The 20,287-nt window shown below is 35.1% G+C and overlaps 2 protein-coding genes across 2 annotated transcripts; both read right to left on the bottom strand.

The window, feature by feature from the left end:
• Window positions 1-9,936: 9,936 nt before the first annotated feature.
• On the bottom strand, window positions 9,937-12,766 carry BDCG_09127 (class I alpha-mannosidase; the record flags this gene model as incomplete). Its single annotated transcript, XM_045424911.1, has 3 exons — window positions 9,937-9,976; window positions 10,094-11,689; window positions 11,763-12,766. 3 exons carry the CDS (start codon window positions 12,764-12,766, stop codon window positions 9,937-9,939), a joined length of 2,640 nt encoding a protein of 879 aa, XP_045273520.1.
• Window positions 12,767-13,882: 1,116 nt separating this feature from the next.
• BDCG_09126 (autophagy protein Apg9) lies at window positions 13,883-16,870 on the bottom strand (the record flags this gene model as incomplete). The annotated part of the gene is made up of 2 exons (XM_045424910.1): window positions 13,883-16,055; window positions 16,131-16,870. 2 exons carry the CDS (start codon window positions 16,868-16,870, stop codon window positions 13,883-13,885), a joined length of 2,913 nt encoding a protein of 970 aa, XP_045273519.1.
• Between the last annotated feature and the right edge of the window lie 3,417 nt (window positions 16,871-20,287).

Below are 20,287 nucleotides of genomic sequence, written 5' to 3'. Positions count from 1 at the left end.
GCATTGTAGTCAGAATAATAGAGTTTTCAAAGAATGATGACTCAATTGAAGCTATAACTGATTTTTGAACTTCAATATCAGTCATCAACTGAGAAAAGAACTGCTGATTAATTTCATTTCTAATTCTGAAAATGAGATTTGAGTTTAGCTTATTTCTTTGCAGAATGTCCTGGTTTGAGACTTTGAGAATGAGTCTTCTATTTCTAGAGATTTGAAAGTTTTTCTCTCTTTGCATTTTCTTTTTCACTTTTCTATGAATAGAGACATGAGCAGTATTCTTCTCAGTTTTCTCAGGATTTTGAGCAGGTTTTGAGACAGCAGATTTAGAGACAGCAGATTCAGCTGCTTGAGCATATGTTTTCTTCTGACTCAAAGAAGAAGAAGAAGTAGAAAGAAAGAAAGAAGAAAAGTAAGATGAAGAGTCAGTGATTGTACTAGGAATTTTCAAGGTTTTTTGAACTGTGTTTGAGATTTCAAGTTTGAACTTGATCATCTCCTGTAGTTGTCTGGCCTGAGTATGAAGAATTAACAGAACTTCTTCATTCATCTCACTCAGACACTGCTTTTCAAGAATCTTGCTTACTTTTTCAAGTTTCTGTATTTCAAGAACTTGTTGTTTCTCTATTTCTTCTTTCTTTCTTCTCTTCAGAATTTCAATCTCAGGAATAGTATTTGAGAAAGCATCTTTTTCCACATCAACTGAGTGTATTTTTGAACTCATTGTTTTCACTCAATGAAAAGTTGATCAGACTGTTTCAATTGAGATATTTCTAAGTCTGTTTTCAATTGAAAAGTTGATCAGACTGTTTCAAAAGAAGAATAAAAGACTTTTATATATAAAACATCTGATTTTTTTAACACTAGTTCAGTAACTAGGTTAGATTTTTGAAGAGAATCTAATAAACTAAAATTGATTTTTGAGATAAATCAATAAAATGTTTATAATCTCTTTCTTGAAATACAGTGAGAAAAAGTATGATATCAATTGATAATAAATCAGATAATATGACAGTTTTTGAGAGAAAAACTAATAAAAAATAAATCAATTTTTTGCAGAGAAATTGAGTAAAACTATTCAATTTTATTCTAAATCATTCAATTCTTCTCATACAACAAGTATGCAACTCAAATCAGTTAATAAAGGAGTGTAAAAAAGAATTAAGTATTAATAAAAGCTCTTCAGGTCACTGAAAAAGTAATTCTTACTTAAAAGAATATGAAATTATGATAGAAAATAACTCTGTTTTTAATTCTTTGTGAGAATATTGTGTAAAATTCAGAGAAAAACATCTTACTTTTTCAAGAGAAGTAAAAAACTATTTCTAAGATCTTTTTTTTACACTAACTGCTGCAGAAGAATGAGATTGAAACTGCTAAAATATGCACTACTGTATACTCTCTATCAAGACTTTCTCTCTTCAGAGTCTTGATATTATAGAGAATATAAGTCTGTTTCTATATAATAATATAAATATTGTCAACAGAATGTAGAGAAACTGATTATTTATATCTCAAAATAGAAGACTTTATCAATGATTATATCAATATAGAGTTAATTCTCAAATTCAATAGAAATCTAGTATTACTGTTCTCAATCTCTTGCAGAATCTATTGAATATTGAGATATTAAAACTAGATTTAATATATCTCACTGTGCAGGGATTAAAGGCTCAGTCAGATCTTAAGATATACTGATTTTATAGTTGTTGTGTCTGCTGATTATGTATCAAGTACAGTTACTGAGATATCTTTTTGTACTTTTCTGTCGGGGATGAGCCAGATTGAGAGAGGTGGTACAAGGGTGAGACTTGGTATTGATGTCTAGATACACTGAAGACAGACTGTGAAGATTGCACTTCAGAAGTGACTGTTGATTATATACTTGATATTATTACTGAGATATCTTTTTGTATTTTTCTGCTGAGAATGAGCCAGATTGGAAAGGGCGGTACAAGGGTGGGACTTGGTGTTAGTATTTTGAAACATCAAAGATGAACAGGGTTTTCATGAAGATCACTTCTCAGATATCTCCACAACTACAGATCAGAGATCTTCCAAAATTGAGAAGATTGGTGCATATGACTAGGTCTCTTCACCTTACAATTTGTATGGCAATTTGGCCCGGGGTTGTGGTGTGGTAGGGGAGAATGAGGGATAATCCCACGCAGGAGTTCCGAACAATGTCTGGTTCACATTTGGCTGGATAACTCCACCACCACACAGGGTATGCGGTCAGTGATGGGGTCAAAATGCTTGTATGATCGAGGGCTTTTCAATGGATCTATCAGCAGGTTCTTATTCGAAAAATCGAGTGAGTTTGTGATGAAGCGGTTGTGAGATGTTGTTTTTGATAAAGAAGTGATAATTAAATACATATAATAATAACTTTTCAGCTCAGAAACATAGAGTAATTTATTGAAGTGATTTATACATCTCTATATTTATTAGAAACCTGAGGTGCTTGAGTTTCAGATTTAATATATTCTCTGCAGATTTTAAACTCACATGTCTTGATTTCTTATGTCAAGATACTACTAAGTGACTACATTAATTATTCAGCTATCAGAGCTACTTTTCTTTATTCTAAAGTACTTTTCTTAACTCATTATTAAATTTCATACTCTGATAAAAACTAATCTCACTCTTATTCTACAACTTAGAATTCTTTTTATAATAAGTAATTATTTTATTAATAAGTTATTTAGAGAAATGAGTGATTCTGAGTCTTGAGCTAAACTCTAAAGTAACAGATATGTCTCAGTGACTGAATGATTAATGCAGTCACTCAGTAGCATCTTGACATGAGAAATCAAGATGCATGAGTTTAAAACCTGCAGAGAATACATTAAATTCAGAACTCAAGTATCTCAGATTTCTAATAAATATAGAGATGTATAAATTACTCTAATGAATTACTCTATGTTTCTGAGCTGAGAAGTTCTTATTGTATGTATTTAATTATCACTTTTTTATATTTTTCTATGTTCTTGTTATCTTGATATAATCTCAACATCTGTATTTTCTTCTGTATAATTAACACTTGACCTGTATTTAACATTATGTAAGAACTTATCATAAGCTCCGCTTGCATATAAGTATAATAAAAGAATAATAATAATAATAATAATAAAGTAACAGATGTATTACTTATATTAAGATAACTTCTTCTTTTAAATATATAAAAACAGATACTGTTCTTTACAATGAAGAATGTATTTTTAAAAAGAATATAAATCTATTAATCAGTGAATTCAGAGAAAATAAAATATCTTTAGTAAAAAGTAAGAGTCTTTCTGAAAAAGATAAACTACTTTCATCAATATATTGATGCAATGTTTCTTAAAAAGGAAAAATGTGCTATTCAGTCTATAATCTGTAGAATAGTTAAAGATTGTATTGATAGAGCTATCTACAAAGAGCTTAATATGTGAAATAATTAATCTGTTGTATTTGTGTAGAAAGAGCTAGCTATATATATTACATATAAGACACTTGAAACGTGCAATGTAAATGTGATAAAAGAATTCTTCTATCCGGGGTGAATATATTCAATGCTTACACATAGACTGACTGCTGAGACCATGAATTTCATGTTTGATCTCATTTGATCTGGTCTCATACATTTCTTGGCATGAATCCTGCTGAGACTGGCTATTAAAAAAACAGATAAAGTGACTATATATCAGATCTTAAAATGAAATCATGACTTGAAAAAAATGAGAAAGTGATCTCATTTAGTCTCATTTAGTCTCATTCTTAGCATAAAGTTACTATTTTTAGACATTTTAAGGTTTTTTTTAGACTATTTTTAATTTTTTAAAAAGTAACACTTTTTGATAACACTCAAATGAGATTTAAAGTCATTTAAAGCAATAAAAATAATTTAAATTGAGAAGTGAAAATCATGATCTCATTTGAAAAATGTGATAAGAGTAGACAGTAAGTCTCACTGAGACAGTATAAGACTACTATCTAATGTTAAAACTGTGTAATGAGATCAGTCGAATTGATAATAAGACTATCAAAAAATCTGGTCCTGGTCTCAGACACGGTCACACGGTCAGTCTACTTACACAGGTGTTTTTTAAACAAAAGTAAAAAAAATGTAATTCTTTGTAAAAACGTGCTATCCGGGCTATAACCTGTGAGATGATTAATCTGTTGTATTCATGTAGGAAGAGCTAGCTATATATATTACATATGAGATCACGTGTAGGCGGAGCGGTCGCTACGGCAACGCCACTAGAGCGGATGCTACATAATATAGTGGTCGGTCATGTGATCTAGAGAGATCGCCACAGGCAATAGCCGCAACGGCCGCAACGGCCAACATTTTCAAAGCTAAATTACCTGAGTTATCACATTAATAATACAAACTAAATGTAGAATAGTTGAAGGTTGTATTGATAGATCTATCTACAAGAACATAATATAGTGATGAGTCACATAATCTAGTAGAATTACTAACTACAACAGCTGTAAGAGTCAACACTCTCTCTTGAGATAATAAGAATCACATACAAAAACACTCAAATTATCAAGATAGTCTGTCAAAACTAAATACAAATGTAAAATTAAATATTTCCAACTTTTATATCTGTAAGACCTAGTAAAATCATGAATTGTGTAAATATTACAGTATCTAGAGATTTAGTAAGTTCATTCATTATTATCTGAGTAATGAGAATATATTCTAAATCAATGACTCTCTGATTCAACTGTCTGTCAATGTGAAAAATAAAAATATATATCAATATGCTTACTTCAAACTGTAATAGCTGTCATCTTTGTGAGATCTATGATACTCTTATTATCAGCAAGAATCTGTATTAAAGATGTAGTGATGAAGTCAAGCTCAATTATAAGATTCTGAATTCATGTTATCTCATAGACTATCTCACTAAGAGTCACATATTCAGTCTCATTAAAACTTAGAGATATATAAGATTGCTTTACTGAACATTATGAAATCAGACTGTCTGTGAGCTTAAAAACATAGTTAGATGTTAATTTTCTATCATCATTCAAAAGGCCGGCTCAATCAGAATCTGAGTAGCTGAAGAGTAGATAGAAATCATTGAGAAAATCAGAGAGAATGAAAAGATTGATAGAAACAGATCTCTCATACAGACTACATCTGTAGAAAATACTCAGATTCATGATTTCTTTCAAATAATATATAATATATAATAGAGTCTTTCAACATTGAGATGTTAAATTAATATTCTGTTAAGTAAGTAGTGAGACAGTATAAGTGATATCAGAATATATTTTAACTGTAAGATATTGTAAGTAATTCATATTATATTAATATCACTGAATTGTGAAATCAGTCTCTTTCTCAGATATAGAAGAATCATTAATGTAGAATTCATTCTTCATTAATATTCTAATAATAGCTGCATTATTAAGATAGAAATCTTTAACAAGATATTTAATATATTAATAATGTATTAAATCAATTCTCTTGTCTGAATAATTGATTTTCATACTTAAATACTTGATTGACTGGTGTAGATTCTTGACTTTCAATTTCTTACTAAGTATACTCACTAGTCAATCAGCATTCTCAGAAGCTTTGAATATGATATTGAGATTATCAATATAGATTGTCATATAGAGATGATATCTGAATATATAATATCAGAGTACTGAATCATGAGTGCTGACTGTAAATTCAAGATTACTCAACAGAGCTGTTAAGTAATTATATCAGATCTTCATTACAGAGTTCAGACTGTATAGACTATTCTCAATTATATAGATAAGTGTTTTCAGTGAATCTGTCTTAAATCTGATAAATTGTCTTATATAGATCTTCTTAGTGAGATGCTTATACAGATATATTATTACTATATTCACTTAATGAAGTATTCAACTGCAAAGTGCTGCTATTACAAAAAGAATATAATTGACAGTATCAGTGATAACAGAAGTGTAGATCTCTTCTCTAGAACTCTTCTTAAGTCAGTTATTATAAATCACTCAATGTGATTTTCTAAGAATATTATCAGAATCAGCATTCAGATTCACAGGTCTATCTTTCTTAAGAAACACTTAACAGTCTAAAGTAATCAGTTCACTTCTCAGAATATCAGATTTATAGATTAAACTTCATATATTGTGTCTTTTCAGGTCAGTAATCTCACATTGTATGAACTTCTTTCAATAATCTTCTATCTTCTCTGACCAAGATGTGGCATTCTTGTAGAACTTCGGGAGATTGCCTGTAATGAGGCTTAAAGTGTAAGTAGTCAGTGATTTCACAGACTGCAATTATGTGAAATTTGAATCATCAATGTCAGAAGCATCTTCATCATCAATCAGATAAATATTAAGTTTCAGTTCATCAGCATTATTAATAAGTGTCACAGATGTGACAATCAGTTCTGATTTTTCAGTAATCAGAAATCTCACATCACTACTGACAATAATCTTGTCAGATTCAGAATGTTATAGATGATATATCAATGTATCACTGAATTCAATGATATGATAGAAATCAGCATATAAAGAGAGCTTATTCACAGGCTGCTGAGATTCATGCAAGTGAATAAAAACCTCTGCACTTAATCAGTGAAAATGCCTCATATTCAGTGAGATATTTGTAAGTGCACACTAAGAAATCTTATATAAACTTAGAATCACAGAAGTCTTCACAGTAGAGAATCAAAATTTCAAGTTATAAAGAACTGTAAATGTGAGAGTATTATTGATTATTATAATCACTGTCTCTAGAACATCTATTCAGAACTTCTTAGAGAGATTGTCTTTCAAAAGAGCAGCTCTAATCTGTCTCATAATAGTGTGAATTTCATGTTTGAAAACATCATTCTGATGTGATGAATGTGATGCTGTTAATTCTTATTTAATATCATATGAATTTATAACTGTGTGTATACATGTGAATCAGAAAACATTATCAATATCAGTCTGTAGAAAAGCAGAAGCTGTATATCTGAGATTACTCATGAATCTGAGCCACAACTCAAAGTATTGAACAGCCTCATTCTTGAACTTTAAAAAATATACTTAACAGTAGCAGGTTGTATTATAGATGATAAGCATTCAGTATTTAATTCTCTAGTGAAACTCTAAGAGATGATCAGAGAGGTCTTTCAATGTATATTTATCATCTATAAGATTAATATAAACCTTCTCAATGAGTTGAATAGATCTAGATATCAGTGTTTTTAAATAATCTCATGTCATACCTGTCTTGACACATTTCTCATAAAAGAACTTAGTCTTAGAATCTTTAATTGTGACTTCAGTATGAGAATTCTTGATCATAGTAATTATAGTATCAGTGTGAATGTGATCAAGATTATAATATCAATTTAAAAGAGTCTTTGATATCTTTGATATCTGTGTTCTCATGTTCATAGAACTGATATTATTAACAGTAGTAGTAGCAGTCACAGAAAGATCAACTTTTCAGTTAAAATCATACTCATATGACATTGCAATATACTTGACTGTCTTATTTGAATAATTGAGATTCTCATTGAACTTCTGTTTATTAATCTTATATATGTTATTCTGAGCAGTCTGAACTGTATAAAAAATAACACTGTTCAGAGCTCTGTAAATGAAAAATAAGAAAATAGTGAAAGACAATGTAAATTGAAATCTCTGATCTTCAAGCTTTGTAAATGAGAGCAGATTAACTGTAATATTAGAAATATAGTGAACATTCTGTAAGTTAATATCACTACTCTTAATCTTCAAGATAACAGTTTCAATCTTCTTAACAAACTCAGTTTTCTCAGTTACAGAATCAACAGAGATATTATTATTAAAAGATTTGATATTTGAAAAAGAATAAAGCTTATCTGTTATATTCAGACTTATACATGTGTTCAAATATCAAGATCTAGAGAATGATTTTTCAGTGACTGTGAAAGAGAAATAGAACTCAATCTTTGTAATTACTGCATTTACTGCTGATTGAGAACTTATAAAGTCATTCTTCTTCTCTTTCTTCTTATCATTCTTCTTGTCATTCTTCTTTTTCTTTTTATCAGAGTGTAAGATGAAATATCTATTAATAGTATGTTTATATCTTCTGCAGTGAGTGCACTTTTATACAGATATGCTTTTATTCTTATCTTTATTCTTATCTTTATTCTTGTTCTTTTTCACAGTCACAGAATCAGTCTGAGACTGCTTTTTCTATTTAATAGTGATCTTCTTAGATGTATAATTAATCAGTTACTTCATCAAATTATTAATATTAATATTGACAATGAGTCTCTGATCAGTGAAGAAAAACTTATTTAAATATATTTTAATAAACAGTCTTTGATAATTCTGCAGATTATTAAGAAAAAGATTATAATATACATTCTCAGTGCTCTGACAGAGCTTCTTATAATAGATAATAAAATAGCAGAAACATCTCTGAAAAGTAAGATAATTATTCTTCTTAACTTATAATTTCATTAATTTCTTAAAGATATTAACTCATTCTTCTATCAGTAATATTATATATTTAATATTAATCTTATCTTACAGAGCTGCAGTATTATCAGCTTTTCAAATTTTAATAGTAATTCAAATGTTTTTAATAAGACTTGATAATATACATCTATATAGAGACTTAAAATGAATTCTTCACTTCTCAGAGTTAATATAATATATAAAAGAGAATTCTTATTAAGTTCTCAATAGAATGTTAATTTCATCAATAACTTCTATATTAGTTAATATATTAATATATCAGACTTTATAATTAGAGTTATTAAATATAGTTACTGATTTAATATCTAGTATATATTTAACTTTCTTCTAATATTTCTGTAACTCATCTCTTATAGTGTCTCTTTATACAGAAATAGATATAGAGAGATGTTAAGTGATTTCAGCTACAGTTATTTAATTCTATAGTATTATCTATATAAGATTTATAAGATTGTCTGCAGTGTAATAGATAGATTGATTCAAATCATCATTAAAAGTCAGCATTTCAGAGATAAGAGATAGTGAAGAATTTAAAGAGTTGAAATGAACAGATTCTATAGATAAATATTAACTCTATTTTTCTTTATTCTGAAGTTTCTTCATTATCTTATTATCAAATTTCATACTCTGATAAAAACTGATCTCAGTCTCATCTTGTAAGTCAGAAGTCTTCTTATAATAAGTGATTATTCTATCAATGAGTTGTCTAGTGAAGTATGTAATTCTGTATCTTAAGCTGAACTCTGAAGTAACAGATGTATCACTTATATTAAGATAGCTCTGCTTCTTCTAGATGTGTAAAAAAAAAAAAAAAAAAAAAAGTGATATTCTTCACAATGAAGAATATACTTTCTCAAAAATATAAAGTATATGAATCTGCTGATTAGCAGATTCAGAGAAAATGAAATATCTCTAATAAAGAGTGAGAGTCTTTTCAAAAAAGATAAACTATCTGTGTTAAAAAATGTTGATACAACATTCTAAAAAAACATGCTATTCAGACTATAACCTGTAGAATAGTTGAAGATTGTATTGATAGATCTATCTACAAGAACATAATATAGTGGTGGGTCACGTGATCTAGTGGGATCGCTAACCGCAACGGCCGTAAGGGCCAACACTAAATTCAGCTTTATATAATTTTTGTGAACACAAATCAATTGAGACAAAATTAAAAATTATATAAAAACAATTTAAACAATAAAAAATATAAATCCTAGCTAAAAATACGACATATCAGGAAAAATAAGCTGAAGTATTTAACACAAGCGGTGCAACGAGCGAAGACAATAGTGTAGGAGATAGAGATTAACAGAGGATGAAAACACAAAAATGCGAGAAGCGTATTCAAATGTCCACTGGTACTCGACGATATGCCAAAGTAAGGCCGGGACACAGGTATATATACATTTTGAAATGAGTTGACAGTCGTATTATTTATTATCTCGGATCGTGGCTATGATTTGATAGCTGTCACGGCAAGGGGCGTTTATGCGGGTGTGCTTCGGTATTGCTAAAGACAGAGGGGGAAAATATATGGTTAGCAAGGTTTAAAAAGAATTGTAGGGGCTTGGAGGTCCCGAGGAGAGGGTGGGGGGCGAGAAGGAAAAATAGAGCAATATCAACTTACAGGACATATTCATCCAAGCTAACAAGCTCTGGATCACTAAACAGCAAATAGAAATACTTGAGCGTTTCCGCAAGCCAGAACGACTCCATCTCATTCAAGAACATAGGTACCCTGCTCGTGACATCCTTAATAGCCGAATTCCCAAGGTCCGTTCTCGTCGCAGCTTCAACGGCTTGGAACATATTCCATCCTTTCTGCCTCCAGGAGTTATCTCCTGTGATACGATACATGATAAAAACCGACTCGATCGCCTCAGGGCGAAGAATGTATTTTCGCGCTGAGATTGTGGAAACTCCGGGCGGTAGACGATCTTCCTTAATAGTTGCTTCGGCAAACTCCGCATGGGAGAGAAAGGCGGGAACATCTATCTCATTCCAAAAGGGGGGGATAACTGCCGGTGTAGCGATAGCAGCGGTTTCTGCAGTCTTTGGTGGGCCAAGGTCCTGGCGTTTGACGAGTTTCTGAGCGTCTGGCTTCTCACCGGGGGCTCCTGGAATGGATTGTCGCTTCGGCGGGTCAGACTTAAAGCTGGTCGCCGGTTCGTTGGAGCGCATGGACTTTGCGAGCTGCTGAGCATGTTCCGCGACTATTTGGTCATGATACGACTTTCGCTCTTCAAAGTACGGGTCTAGAGCGTCATAGTATCTGGTTTTATTCCATTCACAGGGTTCCAGAGATCCACAAGGCAGCATTTCAAAACTTTCCGGCATAATACCTGTCGTGGTAGATTCATATGCCCATACACAGCCTTCGGTCAGTTTAGCGGCAATGTCTAGATCGCTTTCAATCCCAAAGAGCTTTGCACCAAGAGCAAACATGCCACCTGTAAAACAAGCCAGGTGAGAGCCTTCATATGTGAGCATTAGATCGTCCTTTTCAGTCACAGGCTCTCTCGCGATAGCAGATGCGATGAATAGAATGTCTCGTTTATCCGGTAACATAGGTCTGAATAGAAGATATTTCCTGACCGCATTCATGGACTTCTCATACATAGTTCGGTACTGCTCATTGAGGCCACCCAAAAGTGCATATTGTTTGGGCAAGTACTCGTAAGCGGAGTCTACAAGCCCGCCAAGGGTAAATCTATCTGTTTGAAACTTAGGTGGGGATGTAAGATCTTGGTTTTTGCAATCATATTCACTCGAAGACTCGAGGTTGCCTTTGGCAGACTGGTCATCGTCGGAGCTTGGCTCCGCCCGAAGGGTTGGCAGAGGCTGCGAACCAGGCTTCAGGTTGTAATCTGCAGGTTCTGCGTCGACCAGAATGGGGTCCATTTCCTCCCGCTTCTGAATATGCCTCTCTGGTAATTTAACTTCAGGGACTGTAGGGGGCGTTAAACCAATAGGCAATTCCGCAGGCTGCTTTACGAGTCGCATAATCTTTTTGCAACCGGAAGCATCTATATGTGTTGGCCATAGCCCAGGCAATTTCGTCTTCTCCTGGTACTTTTCAAGCTCATTGGTGATCCATGCAACAGCATTGTAGTATTTCTCTTCCTTTGTAATCTGTGTCAATCGAGTGAATTCAAGCGACAGGGTTCCAATTTCCGCGGTTACAGTCCTAGAACTAGCACGCTGCGGTTGTGACGCATATGCCCTGTAACACAATTTAGTGTGAGAACAGGTCATGGTTCAAATAATGTTAAAGGGGCTAAAGACGGTTAACTTACGGTGCCCAATGGTAGTACGTAACGGGCATTCGATTAGGAGTATCGAATGCACCAATCAATATCTCTGCAAGTTCGACAGCCTTATCGATTAGACATTGATATTTACCTCCCGAGACGTCATAAGCTCCAATAAGGCCGCCCAAGTAGCGAATCACAGTCTCAAAGAGGGGTATATCTTGCCTTGGGCTAGTAGCAAAATCAATCTTGTTGATCGCTTCTACGGCCTCTTCAAACTCATCCACCATGCCCATTATCCAGAGCGTATCCAAGCCATCGACCAACGTGGCGCCCCATCCCGAGAATGGGTTACGGTATCCGCCAAGAACTGGACGCAGCTCGTCATGGCCCCATGCTTCTGCTTTATAGCTCGTCCACGAATGATTGAACGATTGCTTGATCGCGGCCAGTTTCGCCTCGCGATCGGCTTTATCTGCTGGGGACTCTTCTGGAAATTCGAATTGGATCTTGGGCAGCGTCTCGAGCATCCCCTGAGGAAGTTTAATAAGGTCCTCCGGTGCAACCGGGAAATGCTCGGGTGGTTTTTCCCACCGGACATCGCTACTGTCAGGGTTGTTAGCTTCCACCCTCCCTTTACCAGGAGATCCAAACTCGTCGTCCTCCGACGGTGAAAAATGTGGCTTTGTCAGTGGATGTGGTTTGGTTGATTCCTTCTGTGGAGAGCTAGGAACGGACGGCTGAGCTGCAGGGGGCTTCGCTACTGGAGAAGCTGAGGGTAGCGGGTCAGAGGAAGGGATTGCTGTTTTGGATTCCGGTGCAAAGCCATGGTCGTTTGAATTCCCAACGCCGGGTGTTTGCTGGAGGGCCGGCGAACCATTAGGAGACGGGGGTGCCGTTGGAGGTGGAAGGGGCTTCTGTTTTTCTACAGGTTCGTTAGAGAGCGTGGGGGGGCCAGACCAATCACGGATTCGAAAGAAATGAACGAAGACAACAACGCTGATGATGGCGAAGACCACAAAAACTCTGTATCGACGGAGACGAAGCATAATGAAAGCAGGAGGCAGATTATGTTATTGATTAAGTTGAGGCAGCCTGTAAGGTCGTCCTCCTCCTCTGTCGTCGACTCGGGCATCCAGAGGATGAAAAGGAGCCCCTGGCGGTCAATTATCTTAATTACCTAGAGGAAAGATATGTCTCTGGTAGATTCTTCAAGATCAGCTAGCCGGCCCATTGCACATCAATATAGCAGTTGACGTGAAGCCGAGAAATAGAAATCGTTGGACCCTTGTTGTTCGTTGCTCCTCCTCCCGTTTCATTTCAAGCACATGTCGCCGAGATGCGGCTCAGCCTGTTCAGCCGCCAAGAACAAACAATATATTGGGTTGACTAACTAGCGCTGTCGATCAGGAAATTATCCATGAAATATGCGCGATACATGAGGATCACGAGACAAAATGAGGAAACCAGATGAAGAAACTCAGGACGTCTTTCAGCCCTGTGTTAAATTCTGTCCAGGCCCTTTACCCTGAGAAAGTTTGACAGGATTCTACAACAACACGTGTTATTTGACTCTGCCAGAATAAAGAGCTACAGTAGTTTGTGCATGGGTTTTAAAAGCACACGCTAGATATAAATGCTTTATAGACTGACTTGATTATGATTTCTTAAACCATATGTCCACAGCCACAGCCATACCTATGAGGCATATATATATGTTTATAAATGTATAAATCTCTAAAATTCGAATAGAACCACAACACTGTCCTTTCATTGCTGTCCATCCCAAAATCTGTTTCAACGTAAATAAATCAGGCAATACAAAATTGAAAAAAAATAAATAAAAATAAAAATAAAAAATAAAAAAAGCCAACATCAACGCTACCCACGTTAAAATATAAAGTAAATAAACAGGCACAATGGCAGGCACAATGGGGACATAGGATTTATGTATAATAACTAGGACTAGGAGCAGTGGGGTGGGAGAAAAATGAATTGTACGAGTCGGGGAGTGGGAGAGTATATGTGGAACGAGTAAGACGAATATGGGAGTTGGCTAAGGTAGTATAAGACCATATAAGACCATATTCCAGGAAGCTTCCTCTGTTGTCTTCTGTGGCCTGAGCCTTAAAGAAAGGATGAAACCAGGGAATAGAAGTTACCACTCAAATACCGACAGCCCCGCCACCGCGTCCATCATTGCTGACTTTTTGGAACTGATGGATCAACCCAAGTACGCCCGCACCCCCGACGACATCTTGGACATTTTCCGTTTCTTCATCAGTTTCACCCTCACCATCGATGATATTCATCCGCCAAGACTCCTCCATACGACTATCGTCAGCACCGCTAGATCCCGTTGTCATATTGGAGGAGGGATGTCTGTGAAGACCTGGGAGAATCTGACTGGTACCGGATGGTTCATCTTCATCTCGAATTGTATCGTTCATGGGATGAGCCTGGCGTGATGGACGGTACTGGGATTGTGCGACGTTTCGGTTTTGCGGACGGAAGCCTGACGTTGATGGTTGGTGATGCGGATCTAGAAGAACTGAAGCGAGTGGTGAGTTGTGCGCACCAGCTGCAGCCGGGACACCAAACCTGGGAGTTCGAGGTGTTATAGAGTGCCCGCCGGCATGGGATCCTACAATGTTTGGTCGGGTAACAGATCGTTGTTGTGCGTCCCATCGGTATTGTCGACCAGTGCCCATGTAATTTGCCTCGGGCATCATAGGAGGGGATGTTAGGGCAGGAAATGAAGGAGGAGGGTGGAAACGGCGTCTGTTTGGAGCGTGGATATATGGAGCACCTGGTTGCGGATTGTTGGCGTAGTTGTCTAAAAAGCCATAGTATGACGCCAACATCTTTCCATCTTTGGTTGAAAAATAATCATTTCGAAGATCCCGTTGACCAGCATCTTGGGCACCGCCTTGTTGGGTATCCTGATTTTGGGGAATGACATTGGTGCCTTTCTTAAAGTCGAACACAGCAAATGAACAAACATAACCAAGCCCATCCACATGTACCGTGAATTCGCGGAAAAAGTCTATCAGCCGGTCACTGCACTTTGGGAGACTGAACCACAACACAAACGGTATGAAGATTATGCTGAGAAGCTCTTCAAGGAAGATGAGCACTTTCATCTGGTAGAGCATTGCGAACTCTGCTTTTACTTCGTCGCTATGCAGTTTGCCCTGCCAATGCGCTGGCTGATAATGAGTGAAGTCTATCACCTCTCGTAAAGCAAATTCGGGATCGAAGACTAGGGTCTCTTCAGGTACAAGTCCTCGCGCCACTGCCCACACTGTTCCCGTCACACCGAGATAGAATAGTACAGTTCGATCGTGGGATATTTCGAAGCCCAGGAAAAGCTCCGGATCGACAACGGAGGCGAGTGCAAGAACTGATGCCAATGCACCAGCAATAAATCCAACAAAGCGTGCTATTTGGACCATTTTGTCCTTCGGGAACTGGTCGATATATCGAGTCGCAAATGGGTAGGACATGTTGATTCGGCGTTGGAATAAATGTCGCAGCTCGTTAAATTCACGAAATTTCCACTCCGCTAATGGGGTATATTGGCGCGAGCCAATTTGGGAAGGATTTTTTTGATATTCGTTGAAATAGCGGAAAAAATAGTGCATCATGAAGTAGATGAGGAAAAAAGGGGCAATAAATATATTCAAAAGTCCACTAATGAGAAATCGTCGTCTTAATCCGTCACTCAAAGCCTTCCGATGAGTGTCTTTAAGAAATAAGGTTCTGACCTGACCCTGATCGTTGAACACATAATCCAAAATACAAAAGTGAAGGTTCCATTCCAGAGTCCGTGAGAAAAGTTGTCGGTTTCTGAGAAATGGAATCGGAAGCGTCAGGTCCAAGATATCCTTATTGAAAAGTGCAATAAGGTAATTGTCCTTCCTCATCAAGCGGTTGGCGATGTCGTGAGCGTCCATTCGTTGTTTTGATTGGCTACCCAAAAATTTCCTATTCCTCGCAGACACAGCTCCCGCGGTTGACGGATTTGAATCGCGAAGTGCCATCAATCGACTCACAATCTCCTGCCATGATATCGTTTGAATATCGGTATCCGAAATACCTAGAAGGTAGTGATAGAAATCGTGCAAATGATAGAGTCGTCGCAGGTCTAGTAAGTATCGAACGGCTTGATAAATCCAGAAAATTGAAAAGAGCCATAGGAGGAGGGTTGAGGAGGCGGACATTTTCCGAACGCACTGGGGGACAACGATTTCCGTCATGGTTTTGCTGTTGGGTACACGTCGATAATCGATGCAACTGGTTAGGAATACTGTAAAACCTACTACGAATGCCAGGGTCCTAAGAATCTGTTAGCCACTTCAGCTTGTCTGGGTGTTGGACTAGATGAGATGAAAATGAAAATCTCGCACTAACAAAAGGTTCAAAACCCGGCTTAAGAAAATGGACTTTATCCCATTGCCTAGAAAATAGTCATACACGTCTGCTAGGAAATTATCCAAATTCTCAACATTGGCCCATCTCCACATAGCTTTTTCTTTTGGGTCAACGAATGCCAGACCCCGACGCTGGCCGCCAGCTCGAGGAGGAGCGGGAACTATTCTAGGGGGTATAGGGTGTATGGGCTGATGTGCTCTCGCGCTATCCCAGCGATTTCGAGTGCCTTGCGTCGATAATGGAAGAGGATCATCATTATCATGGATGTTGCGGTTCGGAGGACGATGGGGAGGGGGAGCAGCGAGGCCCTGTGTGCCAACGTCATCGTCATCCCCTTCCACTAGCAACGAAGCAGGAACGTCATCATCATCTCTATCGTCTTCCATCGGTCTCGGGGATGAGAGTGTCCATTTATGGCGATTAGCTTTACGTGGAGTTTTGGACTTCCCTGGAAACCCTTGAGGAGCCTTGCGGGGGGGCTGTTGTAGGGACAGTGTGCTTTGAGTCGTTGACTGGGTGTCTGAGGCTGTTGCCAACGCTTCTTCTAACTCATAGTCCTCATAGGGACCTCTAAGGTTCTCTTCGTCCAGTGACATCCCCGCCCGTTCCTCAATATCAGAAGAGTCCGAATTCTTGTCGTACTGTTGTATAGTTTCATAGATGGAGGGCGAGGTGGTACTATTGGCGGGGAGGAAGCGGGAAATGAGGTTCGAGGTCATGATCAAATGGACGGAGCTGACTCGAGCAGCCGGCACGGACACAGTTGGTAGAGGAAGACAATATCCGAATCATGACTATAGCAAAATCAATAGCAAGCTTAGTTTAAATATGATCGTTAGCTTTGCCTGGGAGCCTGATAAGTTGCACGAGGCGAGGTCGATGATGAGGTCTCGGGGCATGGGCTTGAGAGATGACATATGAAGTGCCTAGAAGCTTGGGGCGAGAACATACAAGCTAGTGTTAATCGGGGAGAAACTAGCTAGATTATTAATGTAATCAACCACCTAACGCTTGTTTCCAGCTAACACTCGCCTTTGTAAATCAATTACAATCAACTTCAAATGATCATATCTCAATGAATATTCATTTAAAACTATTCTAAAAAACAGAATAATAATTTGTAGATATATATTATATTATATTAAATTTGTATAAGAAAATAATATACAATTATTAATCTATTACACTTTTTAAAATACTATTTTAAAATAAAATACACAGTTTATATTTATTAATATATTTATAAATATGAATTGTTTTTATATAAAAATTAAATATCTTATAGATTATATATATCTTTAATAAAATGTAAAATTTTATCTTAAAATTCTTATTTATTATTTATTTATTTAGAATTTTATATAAAATTTTATATTTTAAAATATTATTTTTTTAATAACTATGTATTATTTATACTTTAAAATTGTAATTTAAATAAATTATTATATTAAATTATTTAAATATATTTATATTTAATAAATTATTTTTTAAAATTCAAAATTTCAAGAATTTTCAATATTTTACTTGTAATTTATTAAAAGAATTATTCTTATCAACTGCTTTATTACAAACTCACTCAATTTTTTGAATAAGAACCCGCTGATAGATTCATCAAAAAGCTCTCAATCATACAAGTATTTTGACCTTATTACTGACTGTATACCCCGTGTGATAATGAAGTTATTCAGTCAAATATAAACTAGATATTATTCAAAACTTCTGTGTGAAATTATTCATTATTCATCTCTATCACATCACAACCTCAGGTCAAATTGTCATGCAAATTGTAAGATGAAGAGACCTAGTCATATGCATCAATCTTGTTAATTTTAAAGAATTTCTGACCTGTAATTGTGAAGATATCTGAAGAGTAATCTGTGAAAACCCTGTCTATCTTTGATGTTTAAAAACATCAATGCTAACATTGCTAAGTCTCACTCACATACTACTTTTCTCAATCTGACTTATCTCTGATAGAAAAATATAAAAAGATATCTCAGTAATAATATTAAATATATAATTAACAGATATATCTGAAGTATAATCTCTGTGAAAACTCTGTCTGTCTTTAATATATTAAGACATCAATATCAAGTCTTACTTATATATTATCTCATTTAACCTAATCTATCTTCAGTAGAAAGATATAAAAAGATATCTTATTAACAGTATTCAATACATATCTGATAGATAATAATAACTATAAAATCAGTATATCTCAAGATCTGACTGAGTCTTTGATTTCTATATAGTGAGATATATTAAATCTAGTTTTAATATCTTAATATTTAATAAATTCTGTAAGAGATTGAGAACAGAAACACTAAATTTCTATTAAATTTATAAATTAACTCTATATTAATATAATTATTGATAAAGTCTTCTATTTTAAAACATAAATAATCAGTTTCTCTACATTCTGCTGATAATATTTATATTATTATATAGAAACAGACTTATATTCTCTATAATATCAAGACTCTGAAGATAAAAAGTCTTGATAGAGAGTATATAGTAGTATATATCTTAGCAGTTTCTATCTCATTCTTCTGTAGCAGTTAATGCAAAAAAAAAAGAATTTTAGAATTAGTTTTTTACTTCTCTTGAAAAAGTAAGATGTTTTTCTCTGAGTTTTATATAATATTCTTACAAAGAATTAAAAGCAGAGTTATTTTCTATTATAATTTCACATTTTTTTAAGAATTACTTTTTCAGTGACTGAAGAGCTTTTATTAATACTTAATTCTTTTTTACACTCTTTATTAACTGATTTAAGTTGCATACTTGTTATGTGAGAAGATGTGATTCAAAGGTTGCTTTAGCCAGCGTACGATTACAGGTGTACGCCGGCTTCTTATATATTGTAATATCATACACTAAATTAATTAGTGGCTGCTATGACTCTCTTTACACTCATACACTAGTTCAGAAGCGGCTGTGTTATTATCTGACAGTTGTACATTCTTTTGTGATTCAAAGGTTGCTTAAGCCAGCGTATGATTACAGGCGTACGCCGGCTTCTTATATTGTAATATCGTATGCTAAATTAATTAGTGGCCGCTATGGCCCTCTTTACATTCATACACTAGTAGTTTGAAAGCGGCCGCGTTATTATCTGACAGTCATACATTCTTTCAAACCACATCCTCCCTCATCAGATTCAGTCACACTTATATGATTATATCATATATTCTAGCTTCATGTGAATTAGCTCATCACTAGTGTTTTGTGATTGTGTGATCTATTTCTGATTTGACTAGTGTTCTGTATATATTCTCACAAAGAAACTTTCACTATATTATATCACTCATTCTCTAACTTTTCTCATTCTTCAATCATCATCTTCATCATTATCATCATTGAATATTATCATCTCATTCAAGATTTCTATCTCTTCTTCTACTCAACTCTTTTCATCTGTTTATCTATCATATTATACACATTTCTGATGATAACTCTCTGTTCTTATAACAAGTGTTCTTGTAGTACTCATATCAGACAGTTTATTAGCAGTAAGTGTAATATATTATGAAATGTGATCAGAACTTGTTTATCTTCTAACAATTGTCAGAATGTACTATTATAAATAGTATATCTTCTTCATCTTCTTATACACTCTCAACTGTTTTCTTCTCAGTGAGTTTCTGATCATGTTTTCTAACATAATTTTATATAAATGCAGATACTGATATGTTGTTTTTATTTATATAGAATCTTTATATGTTGACAGATCTGCATCTGCTAATAATAGTGAACTCAGTATTGAATCATTGATTAAGAACTTAAAGAATATGATAATGAAGAAATTATCTGTATCATATATAACTGAGTCTCTTGCATTTTCTTCTGCTTCTTCTGCTACTTCTTTCTCTGCTACTCTCTCTCAATCTTCTACACTTATCTCTGTGTCTGATTCTCTCACTTCTGCTATCTCTGTTTCTGTGATTCTTACTCCTGCTACTTCTGCTTCTGTCACTGCCTTTGTTACTAGCTCTTCCTGTTTCAAGAAGATATTGTGTAGACTCAGTGAATCATATTTCTCAGTGTGTATACTCTCACTCTTCTTATCAATTTCTAGAATGATTTATTATATGAAGATGATGTATAATATAACTATCTGAAGCTCAGTCATGAAC

The sequence above is a fragment of the Blastomyces dermatitidis genome (genome assembly GCF_000003525.1).
Source record: "Blastomyces dermatitidis ER-3 genomic scaffold supercont1.13, whole genome shotgun sequence".
NCBI classification, from domain to species: domain Eukaryota; kingdom Fungi; phylum Ascomycota; class Eurotiomycetes; order Onygenales; family Ajellomycetaceae; genus Blastomyces; species Blastomyces dermatitidis.
The sequence above is the reverse complement of the archived record's forward strand: the minus strand, read 5'-3'. Positions and strand labels throughout refer to the sequence as shown.